This window comes from Zootoca vivipara, chromosome 4, assembly GCF_965207765.1.
Source record: "Zootoca vivipara chromosome 4, rZooViv2.hap1.1, whole genome shotgun sequence".
Lineage (NCBI taxonomy): Eukaryota > Metazoa > Chordata > Lepidosauria > Squamata > Lacertidae > Zootoca > Zootoca vivipara.
In genome coordinates, this window is record NC_142587.1 from 87993992 (window position 1) to 88021934 (window position 27943).

Genomic DNA, 27943 nt, shown 5'->3' on the forward strand with positions numbered 1-27943 from the left:
AAAACCAGACCAGGGATTCCCTATCTGGCACAGCTCTGCAGCTTGTACTTTCATCCATATCCCAACTAATCAAAATCCTACCATTTATTAATTTCTAGGGTTTAGGTGGGTTCTCCCCAAAATCTATAACAGTATTTATATTACACTATTTCTAAATTTTTGTTTGCATGTTCACACTTTATGTTAATCTGTGCCCTCTTTTGTTCTTTTTGGAGAAGTGCATTTCTTCATTACTTCTCTCTCTCTCTCTCTCTCTCTCTCTCTCTCTCTCTCTCTCTCTCTCTCTCTCTCTCTCTCTGTGTGTGTGTGTGTGTGTGTGTGTGGCCTCTCCCTATGCAGGCATCCTCTGTGCTAAGCCATGGGAGCTCCAGTTAAGCACCAGTGCTGTGCTCTTTTTGTTACTGTTTTTAAAGATGGCCACGGATGATTTCTGCTATGCAGAAATGAAGCTGATATGGGAAAATGGTATGTATAATGCACAGGGTGGATTTGATTTGAATCAAATTGATTTATCAATAGTCAGTAAGACTTGATTTAAATCTTTTTTTTTACAGGAAGACTCATTCTTGATGGTATAATCTTAATATTTGCAACCACATGAAGGTTTCATTATTGGAATAATAAATTTTCAGAGTAGTTTTTTACTGTTACAGTATATCAAAAATTACCATTTTGGTTATACTATTAGAAATACATAGACAGATAATTATGAAATTATTGTGAGGTTTAATAACTTAACTGTTTATATGTGGACAACTTTTCTGCTGTACTTCATTGGAAGGAGAAAAATAATCATTTCCTTAATAACAATTTAAACAGAATTGGCTTCCACAGTCACTTACGGACTCATTGTTAAAACCGTGTTTATGGAAGACAGTCTTACTTGGCTACAAGTGATCGCCAAAGAAGAGATGAAGAAGATTCATTACCAGAAACAACACTGTGTGAAGTTTCCAGAAACTGGCATCCTGAAAAGGGGCATTCCACATCACAACATTTTGTTGCAGGCCCCACCTGTATAACATGCAAACTGAGCTCACAGCACATTCCCTAGCAGTGGAGTGAGCCTAGCTTTCTGCCATTTTCCCATCGAAATGGCAGGTGTGCATACCAGTAAATCAAAGCTTAGCTCTGGCAGGCAGGCTGTCTGCCTTATTTTATTATTATTATTTTTTAAAGATTTGATTTTTTTTTAAGCACAAAGTCAACACATAGCCATGTAATAAATGAAATGCAGCAAATAAATAATAACTTGCCTTCACATGTATTAAAGTCACCTATCTCAAGGCAGCTGTACTTAGTTAAAATACATACACACAGGGACTCTAGTCACCCAGATGCACCCAGTTCCTAAACTTCCCACTCCTGCCAGGGACTGGTACTTGAAAATTGCTGACAGTACACAGCAATCTCATGGGGTTATACATTATATATAAGATTAATTACTCACCGTAACCTGCAAGACCTTGTGAATGAAGCAGATTGTTACAGAAAACAGCCGTTAACAACTGGCTAGCACAACTGAAAACAAGAAAGGTGAGATCTCCCATGAGCAGAATAGGTCCCCCCCCTTCTCCCTTTATGTCTTAGGGCTGCCATATGTCTGGAATTTCCCAGACATAGATGGAATTTGGCCCTTGGAAACCGCATACGGACAGAAATTGCTTAAACGTCCAGGAAAATTCAGATGTATGACAACCCATATTGGAAGTGTAGGTTTGGTCGAATTTCCTCAAAAATAATAGCTCAACAACTTTGGCAAGAAAGAAAGCCCAACAACTTTTCCAAAAAAAAAGCGCTCAACAACTGGATTTTCACTTTTTGAAATATGGCAACCCTACTATATTTCCTCAATCTACTCTGGCGGCTAGGGGGAAAGCCCCAGAACAGCACAAGGTGGGGGCGGGGGAGAAGAGAAATGCTCGCCTTAGTGCAACACTGAATTCCAATAATGGAATTCAAATTGTCACACAATAAAATACAATATAAGAAATAAAAGAAAGAATAAATACAATTAAAAATCAATATGACTATTCAATAGGATGGAAGTGCTACTGTGCCGTGTGATGAATTTCATTGTAAGTGGCAGCTTGAGAGGATGAGCGGGGGGCGGGGGGATGACGTTGTGTGTGATGGATCCTGGTATTATACGTGTGAGCATCACGCCCGCCCCCCCTAAGCTGGGCAGAAGCTTCCTGGGCTTTGGGAAGGAGGCCCAGACTTTAATACTCTAATTTACAGGAACATTTAAGGGATCAGTCTAGTCCCCCTAGTGCACTCGCCACATGCCACTGATGTGCTACCTCTCATCTTCACAGGCACACTACAAACCACCTGAAGGAAGCTTACAACTACTGGTGGTCTGCAGGCTGAAGATTGGAAACCCCTGACATTGTCCATATGAAAATTCCTTCAGTAGCACCTTAAAGACCAACTAAGTTTTTATTTTTGTTTTGAGAAAGGCTGAGAGAGGTAAATCTTCCAAAGGCTCCTCAGACTCCAAACCTTATCCATGGAGATCTTGACTCTCAACCAGCCTTGTGCCCTGATGCTTCCTCCAGCTGATTCCAGAAGGGAATGGATGTCCCATGATCTCCGTGGAACTTCTAGATGGGGCAAGCAGTGCCGGACAGCAAGCATAACCTTAGAAGAGGCATGCATCCCCCTTTCTCTCACAGAGGTAGGAAAGCATATGCTAAGATGACACTTGTCTTTTGCAGCTTGTAACATGTACTTCGATTCCAAAGATGTGGCTCTCCAATTAATTGGGGGCACCTTTTTCCATGATTGAAATGCTTTGAAAGGTTTAATCAAACTGATTCATCAACCAAACATTGTAGCTCTAATTATAATGTTCCACAGCTAAGTCTCCGCATTAAAGACAGATTCATTGGTAAGCCCTGGCTCAAACAATCCACACACTGCATGTCTTTTTCTTGCAATGGACAATTTGAAACAAATAAAAAAGGCAACCGTAACAACATCCTAAGACTCCATCTTCAACACAGTCAAGGGTATTTCAGGATGCCAATCTGTTTTTCATATGCAGAATTGCACAAAATAATTTCTTTGTGGCCTTTCTTCCCAAACTGTCTTCTGAAAAGCAAAGCTAAGACTCTTGTGTTTTGCCATGCAACAATCCTAAATACATCGACCTCAATCAGCACAAGAAACCCTTGTAATAAATGCAAAACAACAAAGAGCAAAACCTTACCTGTACACTGTTGACTCTCCTTTGACGCTTTACGAAGCACAAGGCTTGCCCCCTTGCAAATTGCGTGTTTCTTTATCCGGTGATGACTCTCTCAAAAGTATGTGGCTGTTGTCTGGACTTGCTTAAGGTTTGTATAGGGAAATGACTGGAATTCTACTGTTCTTGCATTTTCAAAGAGCTTCAAAAGGCTTCTCCAAGCCTCCCAACCAGCACAATAAATACTGGGAGTATCTGAAGCACATATTCATTGTCCTCCAGAATGTGTAATTAACTTTGGAAAATTAAACAATTGCAATGCAGCTGGAAAGATGGAGTAGACAAAAGCACTGATTGTTTAAATCCTTGTATATGAGCTTTTTAGGGACCTCTACTTTGCTCACGTTGGAGGCGCTTTGGCCCCATCCAGAAATTCCCGACTGTGCAAATCAAGTTAGAGCTTGAGTTGTACAACACACTGACCTGTCCCTAGTGAAAATGCAGCCTTGCCCCAGGCATTCAACAATTGTCTGTGATACATTAATACAGGCATAGGCAAACTCGGCCCTCCATATGTTTTGGGACTACAACTCCCATCATCCCTAGCTAACAGGACCAGTGGTCAGGGGTGATGGGAGTTGTAGTTCCAAAACATCTGGAGGACTGAGTTTGCCTATGCCTGCATTATTATTTCCCATCCCAGTGACCAGTGGATGAGAAGCGGGCTTCTAAGTGTACCAGTTAGTAGTCCAGTATAGTAAGAGAAGCTAGTTGTTTCCATTCCAAGCATTCAGTGTGGAATAATTATGCTTTGCTCCCTCACTTTTTTAATGGAGCATCTGCTCAAATTCATAAGCAAAGCATCCTACACTCAATTGGGTGCTTTTTCCAAATAGCATTGCCTTCTATCTGTTTCTTTTCTCTCCCTCCACTTAAATTGCAGCCAGAGGAGCAATAATAATCAGCAGTGCAGTAAGAAAGCTGGGAGTGGAGTATTTTAACACTTAAAATTTCCACAACACTTAGTGTTGGGGAAAGGGAACTGCTTACTTGGCTACAGTGTGTGAGACTTTGGAAGCAGAATTGCTATTTTATATCCAGCTTAATGCAGAACAGCAGTGATTGTGTATGGCTAAATCTCCCACATCTAGAAGCACCTGCTAAGTCTTACAAAGTTCTTGCTAAGCCCCTAAGAGGCAGACCGGGGTTGCAGTGATGCTCTTTTAGCCCTGACCCCTGAGATCATGCTAACTCTTCAGTGTGTGAGCATGCTCTTGTGTGATTAAAATACGCTTCTGCAGCAGGGAGTCTTGTGTATCTGTGGAGACTCCTTGCACAATTGAGAACTCTGATCTTCCAGGGTGCTCAATCATTCGGGGTGCTTCATTCATCTACAAGTCTTCCTGTTGCAGCTGAATTATGCATGGGGCTGGAAAGAGTGCTTCCAAACTACCTCTATTTTCGAGTAGGATTCAATTACATACTGGCAGATTCAGGTTATGAAATTAATAGCTGCTTGGGAGATATTGTGCAACAAACCTACTTCATTGCAAAAGATCATACTTTTGTGATAAGGAATTTTAGGGGGGAAATGCAGTGGATAGTATGGGGCAACACTTGCTCCCCCTCCCCAAAAACAATTCAGGGTGGATGCTCATTAAATAGTCAATGAAGTCTAATTGCCCTGCTCAATTAACAGGTCACCTAGAAGTGTCCTCACTACACCTGTGTCACCTCTAAGGGCAATAATGACTAAGGAGGGAAATGCTTTTGCTGCCTTACTGCCCTTATAGTGCTGCTTGTCATTTTCGCAGCAGCAGCACCACTACCAAATCCCTCCATGCAAGTCATAATAGTTATTGTGAAGAGTAGACAACCTTGAAAATATGGAAATTTTCCTGTTCCACTTTGGTTTCTTCCCTCTGGGCCTGCAAGTTATTATCCACGTAAGCATCCCTCCTCCTACGCAGTAACGATGACTCCCTGGATCGTTTGGTTGGGACATCAGTTACAATGCAGGTTGGGTTGCAACACCTTACAAAGAGCTTCTTCACACCAGCAAAGCAAAGTTTTCCTTAGTGTGAAAGGGTTTCTTTTATGAACTTGTAACCCTGTCATTTCAGGATTCAGCTTGTTTGTCTACATCCAGCCAATCACCGATTCCAAGCACTGGTCTAACACCTCAACCACCTCTCCCGATTCAGTTGAAACAGACAGATAGAGCTGGGTGTCACCTGGATATTTATTGCACTTCACTCCAAAACTCCAATGACTGCTCCTGGAGGCTTCATAAGGAGCAGGGACACTGTGGGACATTGCAGGGCAACTTCCATGGTGCTAAACAGTAGCCTTCTACAACAACTTTCTGGAAATGTTCCTGCAGGGAGGAGCAGAACCACTGAAGCAAATTTTCACCTCTCTGAGATGCTCCAAGACACTGTGGTCATCAAAAGTCACTGACAGGTTGAGAAGGAGCAGGGGCACACACCCCTGACAAATGTCATCAACCAGGGTGACCAAGGCAGTTTCAATGCCATGACTGAAGCCAGACTGGTATGGATTCAAGTAATCAGTTTTCTCCAAGCATGCCTGAAGCTGGATTGCCACCTGTTTCTCAAGGACCTTGCCCCAAAAGAGGATTTGCCACTAGGCAATACCGGTAGTTGCTTAGCACTTTTGGGTCCAGGGAGGTCTTCTTAAAGGAGGGGCTGAACCATCCTCTCCTTCAAGGAAGACTGGCAGCAGGAAGCCAACATGGCATGTCTTAATTTGAAATGAAACTTGACCTTTTAAAGGGCTTTTCAAAGCTTCTGAAGAATAAATGTTACATCTATATATAAATCAACAAATATATCGGTTCCATTTGAAACGTGGAATTCAAACACATCCTTCAGCAGTGTCTTCTGTGCCCAAATAATTCTATGTCAAAAGGGAGGAAAGACAAGTTTTACATACAAACAGAATATAACTTTAATTTTAAAACCAACCATTCAGCTTTATACAAACAGCCCCCTTCTAAAGTATCTCAAAACTTGAACTCAAACATCCATGTGCAAAAATAATCAACTTGGAAGAATACAGATACATGCTCAAAGGCATCTCACAGACATATATATATATATCCTTAAACATGACTAAAACACTTGCTCCATGATCACCAGTAGGAAATGAGGTTTGTTGCTTCAATTCTAAAAAACAGAAATTTCTTTTTCAAACAAAGACAAAACCTCTTGACAGTTGCCACCTCAACACCATTCACAGATAGAAAAGTTTGTCGGCGAGTGCCAGGTTTGGCTCTCTGTGGATGCTCTGGCCCACCAAGAAAGTCAGCTTGCTGGCATACTGGCATGGTGCTGGGACTCTTATTAGGCCCTAGAAAGCAAATGGGAAGAGTATATAAGAGGTCTTGCTCCATCACCTTCTGCTAAAACTGGCTAGCTGCTTCCAGTGTCTTCAAAACAGATGAAACAAGACTCTGTGAATTCTTCAGCCAGCAGTATCCAACATAAAAATACTTACCTTTGCGTACATGACATTTAACTGAGAAATGGGTTTGTACAATCAAAATGTAGTCTGTCCCAAGTATTACTTTGTTGGAGTTTGTTTTCTCCTTTAATACAATTATACACAAGGATTGATTTGCTCATTTTTATTTATGTACGGAAAAGCAGAACATTCAACCACGTGAACGTCTCTGCCCCAGGAGTCTGAATTTGTACAAAACTGATTTTTAATTTCATTTTTTAAATTAAAATATTTGCCCCCTCACCCTTCCATTAAAAAGAAAACCCATACAGCTTCAACTACTGCTTGTACGAACTAGTGTACTGTGTGCTGCCTGAATTTCCCACGGATGGATGGGTACTAGATTTGAGATGGCAACAAGGCTCAACTGGATTATGGACAGGTACTGTTGCCTAAATGCCATATTCTGTGCAGCTAATATTCATCCTCAACCCCAAACAGGGTATTGAGCAAGAAGATGGCGGCCACCAATCAATAAAGCTGGGCTGTGAATATTTTTGTGTGCAGAGGGAAGAATTTTGGCCCAGCCCTAAAGAGACATAAACTTTGCAAGTGTTCTTCTCTTATCTGCATAGTTCTGTCTATTGCTTCTCTTAAAAATAAGAAGAAAACAATAGTTCACTTGCGGATCTTCCTCACCCACCAGCTGAAAGCTGGTATTTTGTAACAACTACCCAGTACACTGGACAAAAGGAAGTTTGCACCAATGTACAGAGCACAATGCTGAACAATTTGTGACTCAACAGACCAGTTGTGTATGCAACTGCCAGGTGCCTGATAATTTGCTTGTTCTTTCCATTCCAGGGGGCAACAAAAACAGGCAGATTGCATTTTTTACATTGATGGCTGCAAGTTGGACAGGGCTGATGCTATATAAGAGGAACAGGGCACTGGCACTACTTGAAAAGGAGGCCAATCCTTTCCTAATTTCATGTGGGGGGGGAGAGAAGGAAATTAACTATCTGGATGCAACTGTGTTACTTACAGGCCAGTTGTAGTACAGGTGGCACATCTTATATGTAAAACGCTGCATATGGTCTGGCTTGAATCCATTCTCATCATAAACCACATTGTAGTATGTGGGATTGACAGTGCCCTGGCGGGCAAGTTGGCTAATTAGAAAGAAGTCATACCTGTTGGGCAACATTTGAATTAGCAGAGCGAAGCCGTCTATGTAATATGTTGTAACTACTACTACTTATATTGTAATAAAAACTATATTGATAAAAGCAATTATTAAAATGAACAATTATGAATATTGGTTGCTACCCAGGGCTCCTTTGGGAAGGGTGGAATATAAATGTAAATTCATAATAATCACCATATACTAACTTACTGGGTTTGCTTATGCTTTTTGGATGCATGTAAAGCAGCAGAAATCTTATTTTTCAAGGGTAGCTAACTGCCAACTTTACGCATCCATACATGGTCATCCTGGCCCTACCACTATACAGTATTTAATCCTTAGAGCAATCCAGTGAAGAAAGGTAGGCAGAGAGAAAGTGACTAGCCACCCAGTGAATGTCACAGCTTAGTAGGGATTCAAATGAGGGCTCCTCAGTTTAAAACCAAAACTGTTATACTGCACTGGCTATCAGTTTTGGCCATCCAAATAATAATAATAATAATAATACAGTAGCAATTTGGTGATGAACCTTGGCCCTCTGGATGCTTCTGGGTTACAATTTCCATCATCCCTGACCATTGATCATGCTGGCCAGAGCTGACACAAGCTGAAGTCCAAGAACATGTGGAGGTTCCTGCAAGCTTCCCAAACCTGCCCTAATATGACGCTTTGCATGTTCTGCATTGAGTACTGCCAAGCTCCATGTGCATTTGTTTTAATGGAGAGGAAGTTCCGCACATGCAAGAGGGTGGGTGCAGAGCTACTCCTTTCACCAAAGTTAGTCTTCAAGTGAGGTGGCAGCCTATGTCCATAACAAATCAATGGGACGACCATGGGCAGTACAATTAAGCTTCATGTCTAAATTAGGTCTCCTAACGTTTTATTTGTTCCACACCACACACGCAGTTGTAAATGGCTGTTGGTTACCACAACCATCTCACCGATATCTCTGCAACAATCCTGAGAGTTAGGTTAGGCTGAGCTTTGAGTGACTAGCCTAAGGAGACCCTGTGAATTGGGATTCCAGTCCAGGTCTTCCCAGTCAAAGTCCATCACTCTAACCACTGTAGTATCATATTGGCTCTCAATTATAAGCCTACTTGCTATATCCATAAATGATAAAATACTTCGCACAGCACCTGATTTGGGAGTTTCAATATCTACTAGTGACTGCAAGTATGGGTTTGGGTCAGGTGTAGCCAATGTGGTACCTTCCAGATACTGCTGGACTTTAACTCCTATCAGCATGACTAAAGGTGATGGCTGGTGTGATTTGTCCATCTGAAGGGCACCACACTGTCTACCCCTAGTCCAGAATGTGATTCTGCATTAATGCAGAATATAAAGGTATGATCTTGTGGTGAAAGCCAAAAAGATTGGGGACCAGAAAAGATACTGTTTTGGGGCATCACTGATATGGAGACCCGTGCTCTTCTTTATTAAACCAAGACTACAGGTGGTGACCATTTTGGGTGCATCCAATTGACTTGCAACTGCCAATGCATGGGTCCTTTTGGACCCACAACAAGGCAGAATGGGGGGAGGGCAGAACGGAATGGAACAGGGCAGGCTTATACCCACTCCAGCAAGGTACATGGGGGCCAGAAACAGAACTCCTGAGCGAAATGGTCACCGCCTGTAGCTAGGTGAAATTTTAAAGAAGAAATTGGGCAAGTGACTTGGCTTGCTTCCACGAGGCATTAAGGCACAAGACTCAGAGGGTCAGTTTACTCACCCTCCCCTCTGCACAAATTGCTGGTTGAGGGGACCTGTTACATATTCTGCTGCCTGGAGCCCTTCAGATTCCTTGAACATGAACCTTTGTAACATCATGTAAAAAGAATTCCCATTTAACGCAGCATCTGGTTATTCAATTGTCCAGTCTGTCAGAACATTCTGGAATGGCTATTACTTTGAACAACCAAGCAAAGAACTAGGGCAGAAGTATTCAAGAGAGAAGGGACGCAGGTGGCGCTGTGGGTTAAACCACAAAGCCTAGGGCTTGCTGATCAGAAGGTCGGCGGTTCGAATTCCAGCGACGGGGTGAGCTCCCGTTGCTCGGTCCCAGCTCCTGCCCACCTAGCAGTTTGAAAGCACGTCAAAGTGCAAGTAGATAAATAGGTACTGCTCCGGCGGGAAGGTAAACGGCATTTCCGTGCACTGCTCTGGTTCGCCAGAAGTGGCTTAGTCATGCTGGCCACATGACCCAGAAGTTGTACGCCGGCTCCCTCGGTCAGTAAAGTGAGATGAGCGCCACAACCCCAGAATTGTCCACGACTGGACCTAATGGTCAGGGTTCCCTTTACCTTTTATTCAAGAGAGGAAGCCTTCCTGGTTTGGAACTGATAGAAACTGCTTAATAAGCTTGTCTTACTTAGCCAATCTGAAGCTGTTCTCCATCACCTTGCTTTCATAGTTGTGCCAATATCTATACTTGCCATTCAGGTCGAGTAGCCTCTGTGTCAATAACTGTCCCAACAGGAGGGTTTTGCAGGCTTCTATTGGTCTCGATGAAGAAACGATGAAGGCATTTCTTCCTGACCACAATCACTGATAGTTTGGCTTTTCTGATGTAAAAAGAAAGACATTTTAAAAGGTAAATCAGTGATGCAGGGGTAACCATGCATTCTTTGCCACCACTGCTAAATGAGAGATGCTGATAAAGAACAAGTCTTGCTTCCAACAACCATGATTGTTTCAAACTGCCTGCCTGGTAAAGACAAAAGGCAGGACAGGATCAGTTTACCTGCAACCACCACTGGACTCATCGAGGGCACTTAGTATCTGTGGGACTTCAAAGTTTACCACCATCTTCAGCTGTCCATCTCCAACGCCGTCACGGTACACTATTATGCGTGCAGGCAGCTGCCCATTACATGTCTGCCAATTATTTAAAGCATCTACGGAACCACAAGGAGGAAATAAAGAATGGAGTTACATAACTGATCCCATGTGGGAACAAGCTGATCATAAGTAAGCTTCCCTTCACATTGACACTGCAGATGAAACAAAAATGAATGAACTTTTATTTGTAGGCACAAAGGCTTTTAGTTGTCTTTTTAAAAAGCTGGTGTTACTTGCTCAAGAATGAATGGCGCTAGAGATCCAGTCTGATACCCTCCCAGTGTTATGGACTACAACTCCCATCAGCCTCAGCTGTGCTGCCTGGGGCTGAAAGAGGTTGTAGTCCAAAGCTTCTGGTGAGCACCTGCTCAGGAAAGGCTGCAACAGATACCTGCCTACTGCATGGTGTATACAAATGATACTTGTGACTCTCCATCATCCTTAGCGGATCATCCTTAACTATTCATCATGGCTAAGGCTGATGGGACATGGAATTCAGCATTATTTCGAGGGTCACACATTCCACCATTCCTGGTATGTACACTAATCCCATTATCTCCTCTGGTAAACACGTTTTGCAGACTTGATGTAGTATTTAAAAATTCTATTTGACAGTATGCAACAGTGGGAACAAAATAAATAAATAAATAAATAAATAAATAAATAAATAAATAAACGTAGGTAAGTCTTGTAAGCTACCATGATAAACAGTGTACCATAGGAAGCTGCCTTATACAGTCAGATCATTGTATATCCAGCTCAATATTGTATGTGCTGATTGGCAATTACTTTCCAGGGTTTAAAGATGGGGGGGGGGTCTCTCTCAGCCCTGCCTGAATATGCTGGCAACTGAACCTATGACCTTTTGCATGTGAAGTATGTTCTCTTTACTAGGAGTCATCCATACCGGTAGTCCTTCCCCAAATAGTCACAGCAACCCAGGAGAGCCTCCAGACCCTAATTTTGCTGTCTAATAAAGTATCTGGTAGGCCACATAGCAAAGGGCCCTAATTTCTTGCCCTCCTTTCTGCCTTAGCGGAAAAGCCACAATGCTTCTCAAATGTCTAGTAGAGAATAGGAGAGAATCCAGGGGTAATTAACACCGTAAAGCATCTCGCCCAGCTCCCAAAAGGTGCCAAACTGCCTACCTTGAGAATGTGGCATGACTTATGGTTGGCTGGATAGAGCCACCTGTCACTCAAGACCCACTTGAGTCAGACACTCTTTAAAATATTAGTGTTGTGATGCAGTTTTTGTCCCTGCAACTGATGCCTGATGCAATCAACACCGAAGATGACCACTGAGAATAAGTTTTGTAGTGCTTGGCCTACCGTAGAAACAGTGAGACCAATATCCTGGTATGATATTTTATTTTGATCTGCATACTTGCTCTTTCATTCCCTCATTTTGAATAAATTGCTGAAGCAGGAGGGGAGCCAGGCTGAAGTTGCCAAGCAGGAGACTTAGAATCCAGCTAGCTACTTCCCTACTCCTGAGAAGACCATTGTTGGGCAGTGGGAATCCTGTGCCCCTTGCCACAGGTGACTCCTAAGATGGTCGTGGCAGCAGAGAGACAGACTAGGACAGGACTCCCTGGAGCTATTAGGCAACCTTGCAGGGTTGGTGCTGGAGCAGGGTTCAGCCTAATGTTCCAGGCCTTCATGTACAGCCCAAGGACTGTGCATAATTGGCAGACCACACAAATTGTATGACCTTGATATACAAGTACAGTACCTTCCAGTCAGTTTCTGAACCCAGTTCAAGGTGCTGCTGCTGTTTACTTTTAGCTTGGTACCCAGATACGTGAAGGAGCATCTACTCTCCCACCTCAAGAAATAAATGTTCAACCATTAAGTATATTTCACTAATTTCTACAGCAGCACCCCTACCTTTCATGCAGACCTTTAAACAATCTGCAGTGTTTGATCCTGAATTTTGCAGCATGCAACGAGAATACCACCTGGACATAAAAGGAAATAAAATTTGTTTTGAGGTTATCTGCATAGTTATAGCAGTACAGGCTTATTAAACTTTCTCTAAGTCTATTTGGAGTCCTCTATTGCCTTCATGGGGGTTCTGTACACTCCTACATCATCAAGAGAAACCACAAATAGGTTGGGGGGGGCACCAGTTGCTGAACCCTATCATATTTATTTGTCTACAGGAAACTGATTTGAGAGATGCAGCTCCAGATACCTGCGATACAAATGCCCATGCTTCGCTCCCATTTCCCATGGGAAATACTGAAATATCCAAAAGATCAGCATTGATGCCCACACAGTGCATCAACAGAGCAGCTGACGAGTACCTGGGAACTGCACCTTCACATTACATAGCTACTGAGCTTCCACTGCAGTGACAATCTCCTGAGAAGTGTCGAGCTAGTGAATCAAGAATCTTACCTAGTCAGTTGTAAATTTGAGCTGGCCACAAATCCAATAACTGAGCTTCCTTTGGTCAAAGCATCTTTGTTGACATCAATGCCGACCACCATGACGGACTTCAGCTGTTGAATAAACAGCAGATAGAATCAGAGGCTGCCTATGTTAGAACCACCATGCTGGATCAGACCAAAGGCCCATTTACTCCTGTATCCTGTTCTCATAGTGGCCAACCAGATGCCAGCAAGAAAGGTCTGCAAGCAGGACTTGGGTGCAATAGCACTTTCCTCACTTGTGATCCCCACACAACTGGTACTCAGTGGCATACAACCTTTGATTCTGGAGGAGGTAGTACAGCAGCATGATAAAGGCCTGCTTTGTTTGGAAGTGGTGGCGGGGTGGGGTGGATGTAAACAAAACTACTTACTGGTATCTCAACTGCCCATGGTGCCCCTCCAAGCTTACAGGTGATCTGCATTGCAATTTTTGTGGCTACGCTCATCATCATCCCTTGCTTGCTCAGGGTGCGAGCAAGTACACACTGGCTAGGGATGGGCCGCTCAAAACTTAAGAACTTCTTCACAGCATCATAACAGTCCTTCTTGTTGGAAGGCAACACACACAGCACCTAAAAGTGGCAAAACAGACAAGCAGATTCAGTCCCTGAGGTTTGCTCACAAGCCAGGCTTGCTCGAGTCCTTGATTCAGCATTACACAGCTGGAACTCTTCTGAAGCAGGAGAGAAAGGGGCAATCAAAGCAGAAATGTTGGTGAAAGAAAGGCGTGACTCCCCCCTTTCCAGCTGCCAACTGCACCACCCCAAAGATGCCTTTAAGCCACCAGAAGTAGGTTGTCAGGATTTTCTTACATGTAACATGTAGTACCGGTACAAATGTAAGATTAATTGAAAACGAGTTTCCAAATCAGCAAAAGCTGCCCAAAGCAGAGTGGTTAGCTGCAAGAGCCAACCAAAACTTCTAATTGTTTAATTGAATTTTATACTTGCAAAAAAACCCCAAAAAACAACCTTTGAGTTACATTTTGAAAATAGAAAAATTACAAACTAAACACCCCACTCCCTCAGTTTACCCAACCTGAAGGCATAGTTAAGAGCTACATAATAATAGTAAAGTTGCACTAATAGTAACCCTTTAAATTTGATGCAGTATGGAGTGGCAAGAATCCTGAAACGAGATTTCCCCACTGCGACATTTTGTGGATTACAAACTCAGTGGATTACAAACTAAATATAGTCCTTGATAACATTGGTATAATTTGCAAACTTAAAACACAAGACTTCCTCCACCCCTGGATCCTGAGAGCTGTAGTTTGTTAAGGGTGCTGGAAATTGTAGCTCTGTGAGGGATAAATTACGGATTTCAAGATTATTTGGGAGAAGTAATGTATCACATATATGCAGTCAAGGTGGACAGGAAAAGAAGTTGTACCATAAAAAAATAATCATCATACAAATCAGCCTAGTGCGCTGCATTCTCTAGAAGGACCAACTTCCAATAGCTTCTTTCCAGATACCTTGAACATCACCAGGCAACACACATGCCTCTCTTCAAACAAATTTGAAAAGCAACTAAAATATGCATACGCACCAGCTGTAACTCAGGAGTCACATACTGTTGCAGAGCTCGAATAAATGCTGAGGGGCTCTCCTGCACTGGTATGCTGCAGACAAAGATCAGAAAGCAATGGGGAACATTAGAAATGCTAACGCTGTAATTGGCAGTCTAAAGGACATCTCTCAGAACACAGCATTCCACCGGCTTCTGGGGAAAATGATATCAAACCCAGGACAGAATTCATCAGCATTTCAGGAGATTAATAATGCACAAAATTACAGTGGTGGGAAGAGGAAGGATGATCCATGAACACAGAATTACGTTTTATATATGGGCCCAAGTAAAACATCATGAAGTTGGGATACATACACATAGACACACACCCGGGATAGTAATACAGGCAACTCATCATTTATGCATGATTACATGAAATTGTGTATAATTGGAATACCCATTGAAAAAGCCTGAAAACACCCCGTTCTGTCCCTACCCCTTTTCTGATGTTGATTCAACAAATACTTTTCTTCAGTACTTTGTGATGTTTGCAAACAGAATATGGTAAGGGAGGAATCCTTCTTAAAACAACGGCCCCCAATAAAATTACAAGAGGGAGCCTCATTGAATTCAGTGGAACTTACTTCAGAGACAACATGCCAAAATGGTCAAAGGCCTGGAAACGATGCCTTATGAGGAACGGCTTAGGGAGCTAGGTATGTTTAGCCTGGAGAAGAGAAGGTTAAGGGGTGATATGATAGCCATGTTCAAATATATGAAAGGATGTCATATGGAGGAGGGAGAAAGATTGTTTTCTGCTGCTCCAGAGAAGCGGACACGGAGCAATGGATTCAAACTACTGTACAAGAAGATTCCACCTAAACATTAGGAAGAACTTCCTGACAGTAAGAGCTGTTCGGCAGTGGAATTTGCTACCAAGGAGTGTGGTGGAGTCTCCTTCTTTGGAGGTCTTTAAGCAGAGGCTTGACGGGCATATGTCAAGAATGCTTTGATGGTGTTTTCTGCTCGGCAGGGGGTTGGACTGGATGGCCCTTGTGGTCTCTTCCAACTCTATGATTCTATGATCAGTCATTACTTTCCAACTTCAGTAAGAAAATCAGACAGAAAGCCAATGCTTTATTTCTGTGCCAACCCTCTTGCCCCCAATGAAGTCTGCCAAGAGCAGGGGGAAGCCTAACTATAGAGATATTGCCAGAGCATAATTACAGACCGACCCCTCGCAGCTGGTGAAGCTTTGGTACTGTTGCCAGCGCGTTTTCGCTAGATTACCCTGCCAGGATTCTGACATATTCTAGGACTGGGGCCACTCAATAAAAAGGAGAGGTGGGGAGAGACAAAGCATATTAAGTTATGGAGTTGCAACGATCCAAGCCCTGTCTGAATGCCCGTCTTTAAAGTTTCAGAGCAAACCATGCAAAATCTGTTCATGGACAGCAGGTTTTATCTGGACCATAGAACATATGAGCCCCTACCAACAAAGGAATGTAAGATATGCTGATTAAAGATAAATGATCACATCAAATGAAGACTATACAATCCTTGGATTTTTCTCTATAGCAAAGTTAACATAAAGTGGGTATGTAAATGTGGAACGCTTCAAAAAGTTAATATTTGCAAAACTCCTCAGTGTGTGAATTTCTACCGGAAAATCTACTTGGATTGACTTCACCAGTTGTAAATTGCGTGAATCAGCTACTAGTCATGGCCTGCACTGATGTAATATGCACAGGCAGAAAAGTAGTACAGTGGGGATTTAGTTTTTATGACCCGAAAGTCCTCATTTGCTTGAAATTCCACTATTTAACATGGACCATCAAACCATGGCCAGAGTTAGAGATATCTGAGATATGGGCAATCAAGGTTGATTAAATTAGCACACAAATATTGAAGAACTTCAACATAAAAAATTAGATTAGCAAGGAGGAAGGTTATACAAAAGCCAGTGGTTTTTAATGTCTCCCACCAAGTTCTATACTCATGCTGACTACTAGCTGGCATCCAGCCAGCCTTGCAGAAAATGAAGCTTTCCATATACCACGAATAATGTGATTCTGTGCTACCCAGTGTGATAAGCTCAATCCTGCATGTGCTGGCAGTAGCACGTGACTGAACTGCTACTTATTTTACACTGCTTTGAGGTGTTTGTAAAAAAAAGGGAAAGGAACCAATTAAACAGTGTCTACATTTGGTGTGGGGGGGGGAATAGTAAGGAACCACCATACATGGTAATTTCAAACTGCCACCACATACACAAAGGTTGCCCACCATCCATCCTTAGTTTGCTTGATATACACAGGACAAAAGGGAAGCACACTGCTGTTTGCTGCACATACCTTTGCAGCAGCAAACCTAGGGGCCTGCCTCCAAGAGCTCCTTAGATCAGTGGGTTTTCAACCAGTGTGCCATGGCACCTGGGGTGCCTTGAATGATGGTCAGGGGTGCCACAGGCAACAATGGCCTTTATCCCTCTTTTCTTCCTTCCCTCCTCTGATGCCCTCTCGTGTTTCTGCCTCCCCAAAGCTGTTTGTTACAGCAACCGTGGCTACAAGCTCCCCAGGCAAATGGTGCCTCTGGGGCTGACCAGGGGTCCTGGTTGCCAGGAGTTGAGGCAGCCTAGGAGTACACAAGCAAGCAGGCGAGGGAGTCCAGCTAGCCAGTCCACCAACCCTTGCTGTTGGGAACAGACAGATAAGTGGGAGGCCAGGCAGGCAGTCACTGTGCTTGCTTTTCTTGTGCTTGCTGAATGCAAGGCCTACCTGGGACTAAGTGTCCAGTGCTGATGGGTAGCCTTTCCACCATACAGGTCTGACAGTGCTGCCATTGCTGCCTCCCAAGGTAAGGTGCTGGCCTCACATTCAACTCTGGCCAGTCTCCGTTGGGGGCATCCTCTTCCCAGGCCCTTGTGGGGCAGTATGAGGAGACACCTCTCTTTGGGGTGGGGTGGGGTGGCCCAGAGACCAAGGAGTGGACCTCAGAGTGGCAAAGAGAGGGGAGAGGAGAGGATACAGAGGGAACACCCCACAAGGGAGGGTGTTGGAAAAAGGGTGAGGGGCTGCCAGCTCTGCAGGCGAGGGGTGACATAACTGGCTCTTGAGTTCCACAGGGGTGCTGTAGTTGGTCAAGGGAGCCATGGACTCAAAAAGGTTGAAAACCTCTGCCTTAAATAGTGAACAAAAAGTTAACCCTCGTTCCCCCATGAGTTTGCAAATGCATCGTTGTCACATTTACACACTTTGTATTTTTAGATACGCACACTTAAAATTATCTTACACACACACCCATTAAAAAACCCCAAACCCACAATGTATGAAAAAGAGTGAGGTAAAGAAAAAAACAAGGTTTGTTATCTGAATCTCTCTCACACTTTTGGATATTCAATATGGAATCCCATGGGACCTCCCACTCGTCTCAAACAGTTCATGAGACTATGTGCAAGCTCAGAGTTTCTGCTGCTGCACAGCATTATCCAGCTCTGTAGATGTGCCACTCCTATCATCTTCATATTACGCATATCTCTGAACCAGTCACTGGCATTCATTGGCATGCACTGCAAGAAGAAAAAGAGAAGCAAATGACCCCAGTAATTTGAGGGAGAAAGCTTATGTATAAACTGTCAATTAACGGAAACTTCAAATGGCCTTAAATTGTACTGAAATTCAGAATCTCCCTCCCAGGACTCACACACATAGACAACTATTCTAAAAGCCAAATGCAACATTTGGAATCATGTATGAGCCTCTCTCTAACAGAGACCACATTCAAGTCCAGGACATAAAATGGAACAGAGTCTCTATAATACTTACGACTTCATTCTGCATGAGGATTTTTTCTGAGGTGACCACGCGGCCAGTCAGGGAAGCCTGACACCCAAGCTTCAGCCCCCAGCTCTCCAATTCTAAACGTGCATCTTTGTTTCTGCAATAAAATGTGCACCCCCAATGTTATGTATGCTTGTATATAGTTTTTACAGTAATAAAGGCAAAGCAGAATTTTACACTGTTGCATGCCACCCCAATTTCCAAGCGGTACAAGATTTCAGGGGTTCTAGGCACTGACCTAGGGTTCGTGTTTCTTTTGGAACAAGGTACAACAGATACTATGGTGTCTTTAGGATATATGGTTTATTTATATATATACAACCTGAGCCTATGATGAAGGGATTCACAGCAGTAACACCCCAAGACCAAAACCAAGTTCATTGTCTCCCACCAGCACCACATTCTCTTCATCAAAACATACAGCTGAATGAACTTATTGGAGCTTAACCAAGCCAGTACTGTCATAACACAGCTAACAATATCAGTTGAAGGTGAAAGCAATGAATGAAAGAAAAAGCATCAATTAGTTTATACAGAATAATTCTAAAAATGCGGTTTTAAAAACAAACAAACAAAGAAATGTAATAAGCCCTTTCCACACAGAAGGCTGTATAGTGTCAATGACATATTTCCATGGATGTTTCAGGATGTTTAAAGGGGGAAATACTCTTAGTCTTTGTAATAACCAGCTATGGTACTTTAACTCCATCTAGGGGTTGTAGGCACAGAATAAACACAATAAACACCTAAGGCTGCAATCCTCTCTATATATGCATACCTATGCAAACTGTGGGGTGTATACGGTATGTATATTCTGCCTTATGCCTTATAAGTGGTCAAAGATGCCATTTAACAGTAAGGGCTGAAGTACTATGGAGCATATGTGCTCAGGCCTAGCATAACTAATAAATAAATACATAAAAACACACATATGTTGCATACAAAATCCAAAAAGAGAAATGTAATAAATATTAAAGTGTAGAATATGTCCATTTTCTATAACTTGAAAGCATTATTTTTTTGTCCTTAAGAGTGAAAAATAGGGAACAGCTTCCAGCTTCAACACAAACCAGATCCAGTCCGTAAACAGTTGGTCAATTTTCCTGTAGATCACATCACACAGAGATCACGCACACAAATATTACACTGCCTGTATCATATTTTGGGCAGCTATACTTGAAGCAGTCTCCAAGTCTAAGCATGGCAGACACAGCAAGAGTCACAAAACAGATCTTGTTGAAACCTGTTTAAGGTTTTGAAAAAGTTATCTTTGCACCAAATTGAACGAAACTTATACAGTCCATCAGATCCAGTAGAATTACCTCTGAATGTTGTCAGCAAGTCTAGATAGCCGTTGGTGCCTGCGGTCTGGGGCCAAGTGAGTTTCTTGGGCTAAATCTTTCATCAAACGGAAGTCAGAAGTCGCACGGCTGCTCAAGCCTAACAAACAATTTGCATCAGGAAATCAATCTTGGGCTCATGTGGGGAAAGGTTGGTAACCAAAAGCAAGGTAGGTGGCATGACTGATAGGCAGGTGGAGAAGTGCAAAAGTACAGTATCTCATATCTCACTTCATCCAGCAAACCTTCAATCATGATGTACTAATATTTGCACTGCCTTGCAATGATGTGTAGTTAGAACATCTAAGGGCAGTTCTATGCATTCAGTCAACACACGGTATCACTTCAGAGTGCAGTGGGAAAGAGGAAGTGCATGTTTTAATGCTTCTCAAATGCAAAACTAAAGTAAGCAAAAAAGCCACCCCACTCTGTACTTAGAATATGCACTGTCAAATGTTGACTGTTGGTCCCTACACTTGTGTGTGTGTCAAATAAAGGACCGCCAAAGAAGTGGAGAAGAGGCTACACAGATAAATTACAGTATGTTTTTTGTTAATACTGCAAACAATGCTACTTCTCAACATCCCAGCCTACTCTCGCAACACTCCACCATACTTTATCTTCTTCATGCTTTTTAACATTTATGCCAAGAGTAAGGAAGCTGTGGCCTTCCAGAGGACTCCAATTCTCACCAGCCAATGGTCAGGGATGATGGAAGCTGTAGACCAACAACAACTGATGGGCCTTCTCTGCTTTGGCTGCAGATGCCAGGAATTAAACTTGGAACTTTCTGCATGCAAAGAATGTACTCTGTCATTACAGCCCATCCTCACACAATGGGTATTCCAGATTCAACTTGCCACAATTGAAAACATCCAATTTCTACAAAGTCAATGTGACTATAAGCCAGATCTGTAAGTCCTGAATACTGGAGGACTGAATGAAGACAAGTTCAGACTTGTTTTCTCTAAGTTCACAAAGTTGCTCTAATGGGCCAGATCACCTGTTGTTTACCTGTCAAGTAGCAGAGTTCAGGGATGAGGTGGGCCACACGAGGTCCAACAGTGCTCCTGGCCTTACTCTTCAGCTGGCTTACGAGCATGGGTTGATTTAGGTCAGTCAGGACTGCATCATACTGCTGTTCAGGGAAATTTAAAAGAAGAGGTAGGCAAATTGCTCTTACTCTGTGCCCATGGTACTTATGGGCAAAAGACATACACAGCACAAGGCAAAATGGGATGTCCAACTGAATTTGAGCATTTTGCACTCCTAATGATAATAATAATAATAATAATAATAATAATAATAATAATAATAATAATAATAATTTATTATTTATACCCCGCCCATCTGGCCGGGTTCCCCCAGCCACTCTGGGCGGCTTCCAACAAAACACTAAAATACAGAAATCCACCAGACATTAAAAGCTTCCCTAAACAGGGCTGCCTTGAGATGCTTTCTAAAGGTCTGGTAATTGTTGTTCTCTTTGACCTCTAGTGGGAGGGCATTCCACAGGGTGGGTGCCACTACAGAGAAGGCCTCTGCCTGGTTCCCTGTAACTTGGCTTCTCGTAGCGAGGGAACCGCCAGAAGGCCTCGGAGCTGGACCTCAGTGTCCGGGCAGAACGATGGGGGTGGAGACGCTCCTTCAGGTATACCGGACCGAGGCCGTTTAGGGCTTTAAAGGTCAACACCAACACTTTGAATTGTGCTCGGAAACGTACTGGGAGCCAATGTAGGTCTTTCAGGACCGGTGTTATGTGGTCTCGGCGGCCGCTCCCAGTCACCAGTCTAGGTGCTGCATTCTGGATTAGTTGTAGTTTCCGGGTCACCTTCAAAGGTAGCCCCACGTAGAGTGCATTGCAGTAGTCCAAGCGAGAGATAACTAGAGCATGCACCACTCTGGAGAGACAGTCAGTGGGCAGGTAGGGACTCAGCCTGCGTACCAGATGGAGCTGATAAACAGCTGCCCTGGACACAGAGTTGACCTGTGCCTCCATGGACAGCTGTGAGTCTAAAATGACTCCCAGGCTGCGCACCTGGTCTTTCAGGGGCACAGTTACCCCATTCAGGACCAGGGAGTCCTCCACACCCGCCCGCCTCCTGTCCCCCACAAACAGTACTTCTGTCTTGTCAGGATTCAATCTCAATCTGTTAGCCGCCATCCATCCTCCAACCGCCTCCAGGCACTCACACAGGACCTTCACCGCCTTCACTGGTTCTGATTTAAAAGAGAGGTAGAGCTGGGTATCATCAGCATACAGTGGTGCCTCACTAGACGAATTTAATCCGTTCCACAGGTCTATTCTTATAACGAAAAATTTGTCTAGCGAATCCCATAGGAATGCATTGATTTTTTTTAAAAAAAATTGCCCATAGGAACGCATTAATTGAATTTCAATGCATTCCTATGGGAAACCGCGATTCGCTAGACGAATTTTTCGTAAAACGAATTTGTCTAGCGAGGCAACCTCCGCTAGAAAAATCCTTTCTTTAAGCGAAAATTTTGTCTTACGGGGCGTTTGTTAAGCAAGGCACCACTGTACTGATGGACACCCAACCCAAACCCCCTGATGATCTCTCCCAGCGGCTGCATATATTATCCCATATCCACTTTGCCTCAGTTGTTTCCTATATTTCACCAGTGAAATTCCACTCTTCTCCTACAGCATCACCCTGCTTCTTATTTACCTGTTTGTAGTAATCTACATAAGAGATCTGAGTGCCATCACTTTTCTGAAACATATCTGTTGGCTTCACAGTCCACTCAATATCATCGATTCGATAGGTCTTGTTGTTGTATCTGAAATGATTAAGTGCACATTAAAATGCATTTCAAAATATTATAAATATTATAAAGTGCATTTCAAAATATTATTCTGCTGTCACAGACCCAAAATGATCCAGCAGAATTCACTGCTTCACTAAGATTCAGCACCAATGGCAGGCACACCAGAGATGACATGCACTAAAAGAAAAGCTTGATCTACTCATATTCTTTATTTTATTTTATTTTTTATTTTTTTTGAATTAAAAAAGTACTTTATTGAAACTTTAAAATGAACATATATCATTAAAAGACAGATAAATCATAATTTTTACATCCACTCGCTCCTCAAAAAAAGAAAAAGGAAAAAAGAAAAAAGAAAAGAAAAAAAAGAAAAAATTATACATATACAAATCATATAGCTCTTATAAATCATATAAATCATAAATCATATATAATCCATTCCATTCATACATCTACAACAAAAAATTAAAAAGGGAGAGACCGGAGATAAGAGAAGAAATAAGAAGAAGATTAAACAGGAAGAAAAGGAGAGAAGAAAAAAAGGAAAAAGAAAAAGAAAAGAAGGAACAATACGAAGAAAGAAACGAAATAATAATAGCTAACCTTCCTACTAATTACTACGCGCTTCCCTTCTTCTGAACCTGTTGACTGCCTTTTCTCATTTCCCCTATTTTTATAATATTCTATTTGTCTAAATACTCTTTCTCACCTTTTATAACTTTAATTTATACACGCTACTAATCTATTTTCTAAATTTTCTTTTTCCAGAAACTCTTGCACATATTTCCATTCTTCTACTATTTTATGTCTAGAAATCTCTCTTATTATCGCTGTTAGTTTTGCCAATTTTAGATATTCTACTAATTTCTCTTGCCAATCTTGTATTGTCGGGATCTTTTCTTCTTTCCACTTTGATGCTATTAAGATTCTTGCAGCCGCACATGCATATAATAAAATATTTATTCTATCCTTTGGGAAATCCAATGGGACCATGCTTAAGAGGAATAGCTCGGGCTTCTTTTCAAAAGTAAATTTCATCATCTTTTTAAATTTTTCATAGACCTCATTCCAGAATTTTGCCACCTTTGGGCATGTCCACCAGCAGTGATAGAAGGAACCTGTCTTTTCCTGGCATTTCCAACATTTGCCATCTCCCACTCTATAGAATTTTTCAATCTTTTCTGGGGTTATATACCATCTATAAAACATCTTTAAGATGTTTTCTCTAATTGTTATACATGCAGTAAATTTAACATCAATTTTCCATAATTTTTCCCACTGACTAATTAATATTGGTCTTCCAATATCGGTCGCCCAGGTTATCATTACTTTTTTAGTCAATTCATCTTTTAATTCCCAATCCAATAAAAATTTGTACATTTTGCCTAATGGTTTTTTATCATTATTTATTATTATTTCTTGTAATTTTGACTCCTTACCTGAAAAGCCAATTGCTTTATGTAAATTAAATATACTTTGTATTTGGTTATATTGTAACCAACTTGAGCAATACTTCTTTATTTCATCATAGGGTTTTAAATTCAGGTTGTTTCCCTCCTTCACTACCAGGTCCTTATATGTTGGCCATTTTCCATCTCCCCAACTAGGTCTCATCACTGACATTTCCACGGGTGATGCCCACCAGGGGCTTTGTGGCTCCACTAAATTTTTAAACTCTTGCCAAATCTGGAATAATGATTTTTTAACTATGTGGTCTGTGAATTCCCTATTGTTTCCTTTTTGTTCCATTAATAAGTAGTTGTGCCAACCTTTGATGTTGCGGAAGCCTTTCACCTCCAACAATTCTTTATTCTCTAAGGTTAGCCAATCCTTGATCCAGCAGAAACCCGCTGCCACATAGTACAACCTTAAATCTGGTACTCCCCAGCCACCTCTTTCTTTTGTTTCTGTTAATAATTTGTATTGAATCCTGGGTTCCCCCCTGCCCAGATAAATTTGCTTAAAATCTTTCGCCATTCTTCGAATATCGACTTTTTCCCCACTATCGGAAGGGTTTGGAAGAGAAACATAATCTTGGGTAACACCACCATTTTTATCGCTGCTATTCTGCCTGAGATTGTTAAAAATAAATTTTTCCACCTTTCCAAATCCGTTTTAATCTCTTTCCACAATTTTGAATAATTATTCTCAAATAAATTTATATTATTCGTGGTCATTTCTATGCCTAAATATTTCACTTTTTTAACTACTTGCCAGCCTGTCAATTTTTCCAACTTTCCTATCTCTTCTTTTCTTATATTTTTTGTCATAATTTTTGTTTTTTTCACATTTACTTTAAAGCCTGAAGCGATCCCAAAATCTTCTAATTTCTTCTTTAATTTCGAAATCGATTCTTCTGGATTTTCTAACATTACTATAATGTCGTCCGCGAACGCCCTCACTTTAACTATGTGTTTTCTCACCTTTATCCCTTTAATTTCCTCTTCATCTTTGATTTCATTTAATAAACATTCGATAGACATTATAAACAGTAAGGGCGAAAGCGGACAACCCTGCCTCGTTCCTTTTCCTATTCCAAACTCCTCCGAAATTCTCCCATTTACAATTAATTTGGCCGTTTGATTTTTATATATAGCATTGATGCCTTTCGCAAAATTCCCCTTGATTCCAATTTTGGTCATTATGTTTTTCATGAAATCCCATGAGAGGCTGTCAAAAGCCTTCTCAGCATCTAAAAATACAAAGGCTGCTTTTTTTCCTGGGTTCCAATCTAGGAATTCAAATATGTTTAGAAGCATTCTGATGTTATTTGCAATTTTCCTTTTTGGTAAGAAACCTTGTTGATTTTGATTAATTATTCTATTTAATACTCTTTTTAATCTCTCTGCCAATATATTCGCATATATTTTATAATCCATATTTAGGAATGATATTGGCCTAAAATTCGAAACCAATATCTCCTCCCCTTTTTCTTTTGGCAGAAGGATTATATAGGCCTCTTGCCATGACTGAGGTATATTTCCCTTCTCTAGTGCCTCATTCACTAATTTATGGTATGTGTCCATTAGCTCTTCTTTTAGAATTTTATAATGTTGACTCCCCAGGCCGTCCGTTCCTGGCGATTTCCCCAATTTTAATTTTTTTATCGCCCAGGTAATTTCTTGTTTGGAGATCGGGTCATTTAACAATTTTATTTCCTCCTCTTTTAATACTTCTCCCCTATACTTCCCCAAATAATTTTTGATTTCCATCTCCTTTCCGGCTTCCCCTTTATATAGTTTTTTATAGTACCCAATTAAACATCTTTGTATCTCATCAATCTTTGTCCAGCATTTTCCTTCTTCTCTTACTTTTGTTATAATTTTCTCGTTTTGTTTTTTCCTTAATTGCCATGATAAAAATTTCCCCATTTTATTTCCCTGTTCAAACTGTCTTTGTCTATACCAACTGACTTTTTTTCCAATTCTTGATCTACCACATTTTCTAATTCTTTTTGAAATATTTTTATCTGACTTACCAAATTCCCATCTTTCGGGTTTCTCCCAAGCTCTTTTTTTACTCATATTCATGGTGTAATATGGGATCTGTGAATTCATGCAATATTGCAGTTGCCGTTCGGTGAGCCTGCAGACAACTTGCAATTTTTCTTTTTACAGAAGGGAAGCAATGATTATGCATGAGGATTCCTCTGTCCTTCCCCATCCAGATGCCCTCATGATGTTTTGAACAAAACCTTCTACCAGCCCCAGCCAACATAGCCAATGGTGACAACATAATCCAGATATCATCCAACAACATCCAGAGGGCCACAGGTTCGGGAAATCCACCCTATCTGACTAGAACCAAACAATCTGTTAACTTACAGGAAATAGGATTCATACAGGGAGCTCTTAAAAGTTCTGAATGCATATCAACTGAATCTTTGCTAATTTTGCCAATTCAAATGTAGCCACTCACTTAAAATTTCCAAAAGAAAAAGCAACTTCCAAATAACAAACATTACCTTGTAAGGACAATAAGCCCCACCAGTTCCTTTTCACATGTTTCTGCAAAACGTGAGTTGTCCACACTTCCATAGAGGTTCATCATAAATTCCAAGACATTCTCATTGCGAAGGACTTTGTGGCTCACATCTGCACATAGCATCACTTTGTCCTCAAACTGTCCAATAGTCACAGCAAATCCTGGCCAAAGAGTCAATCTGAAAGAAAAGGATGACAAAGACATATCTGGGTAGATCTAATAAATCCAGACTGTGTATACTCTCTGGTTCAAAGGCAGGGCATGTATATGCAGGAATGAAACTAGAATTACATTTTAAGCATGGTGGTATATAAAAGCAGTTCTATATTTGGACATACCGGTAGTTTAACAGCTGAAGCTTACGTTTGCTGCAAAAAGATTAAGGCTGCAATTCTTATGCAGGAGCAAATCCAACTGATTCCAATGAGACTTACTTATCTGGAGTAAATATGAATAGGATTGGGCTGCACATAAAACATATTGCCATACAAACAATCTACCAATAAGAGATTTAATTATGTAATTACAAGACGGGGGCAACCAACTCACTTGTGCTGGGGAATTTCCACTGGATCTGAAGGACTGTAGAAGTTTCGTCCAATTTGGTGCATAGACAACTTTTTCAAAACCCTAAATAGTAACATATGTTTAAATATGGCATGCAACAGAAGCATCATTTTCCTAATTTGTTAATTTTACACAGGGCAAACTTCTCAAATCTAACTAAACATGTGAACTAAAATCTACCTTGGCAGAAACTATTCGGGTGTATAGACTATAGTTAGAACAATCAAATACAGTGGTCCCTCGACTTACAAACTTAATCTGTTCCGAATGCACATTCGTAGGTCGAAAAGTTCGGAAGTCGAAACGCGGCTTCCCATAGAAAAAAAAAATCAGAAAAATTCATGTCGAAAAAACGCATGGACAAATTCATAAGTAAAAAACACGCATTTAAAGCCGCCAACCGTTTCCATTTGGATGTAGAAAAATTCGTAAGCGTGCAGCCATTCGTCCCGTTCGTAAGTTGAAACCTACGGATGTCGAGTAATTTGTAAGTCGAGGGACCACTGTAGAGTTATATGGTACTTTTTAACATGCTTATATAAAAAGAGCAATTTTCATGTAATAAATCTTGAATGGTTAATTTGAGGCATCAGCACCACGAAGAGCACAGCTAGAAGAAATTTGTGGGAAATGTCTGAATGTGACTGGTGTCTTGGGGATTTTGGATGGGCTAATCTGAAAGTGGTCTGCTGATTTCAAAACAACTGGCAATGGAAATGAGATTTTTTATCAGCATTCTGACTATCCCACATTGGAAGTTGTATCTGATGCCCACAATAACTAGTGGGT

General features: G+C 41.5%; 2 protein-coding genes across 5 annotated transcripts in view; both read right to left on the reverse strand.

Moving 5' to 3' along the window:
- Positions 1-3229, reverse strand: part of AMOTL1 (angiomotin like 1) — a 76353-nt gene extending 73124 nt beyond the window's left edge. Inside the window, exon 1 of the mRNA XM_035115554.3 lies at positions 3215-3229. The gene's annotated coding sequence lies outside the window, so the exon portion shown is untranslated. The remainder of the gene's footprint in view (positions 1-3214) is intronic.
- Positions 3230-6135: 2906 nt separating this feature from the next.
- The window catches only part of PIWIL4 (piwi like RNA-mediated gene silencing 4), a 33878-nt gene continuing 12070 nt past the window's right edge, over positions 6136-27943 (reverse strand). For 3 of the 4 annotated variants that reach the window (XM_088668392.1, XM_088668393.1, XM_035115476.3), the window contains exons 7-21: positions 27137-27217; positions 26568-26765; positions 22504-22615; positions 20828-20951; positions 19796-19913; positions 18459-18570; positions 18018-18202; positions 14674-14746; positions 13494-13694; positions 13088-13191; positions 12575-12645; positions 10588-10741; positions 10280-10408; positions 7701-7848; positions 6136-6562 (exon numbers count right to left, since the gene is read on the reverse strand). In XM_088668392.1, the coding sequence (XP_088524518.1) occupies positions 6446-6562; positions 7701-7848; positions 10280-10408; positions 10588-10741; positions 12575-12645; positions 13088-13191; positions 13494-13694; positions 14674-14746; positions 18018-18202; positions 18459-18570; positions 19796-19913; positions 20828-20951; positions 22504-22615; positions 26568-26765; positions 27137-27217 (1927 nt within the window). In that variant the 3' untranslated portion in view covers positions 6136-6445. The remainder of the gene's footprint in view (positions 6563-7700; positions 7849-10279; positions 10409-10587; positions 10742-12574; positions 12646-13087; positions 13192-13493; positions 13695-14673; positions 14747-18017; positions 18203-18458; positions 18571-19795; positions 19914-20827; positions 20952-22503; positions 22616-26567; positions 26766-27136; positions 27218-27943) is intronic. The other variant, XM_088668395.1, reaches the window with a different exon arrangement.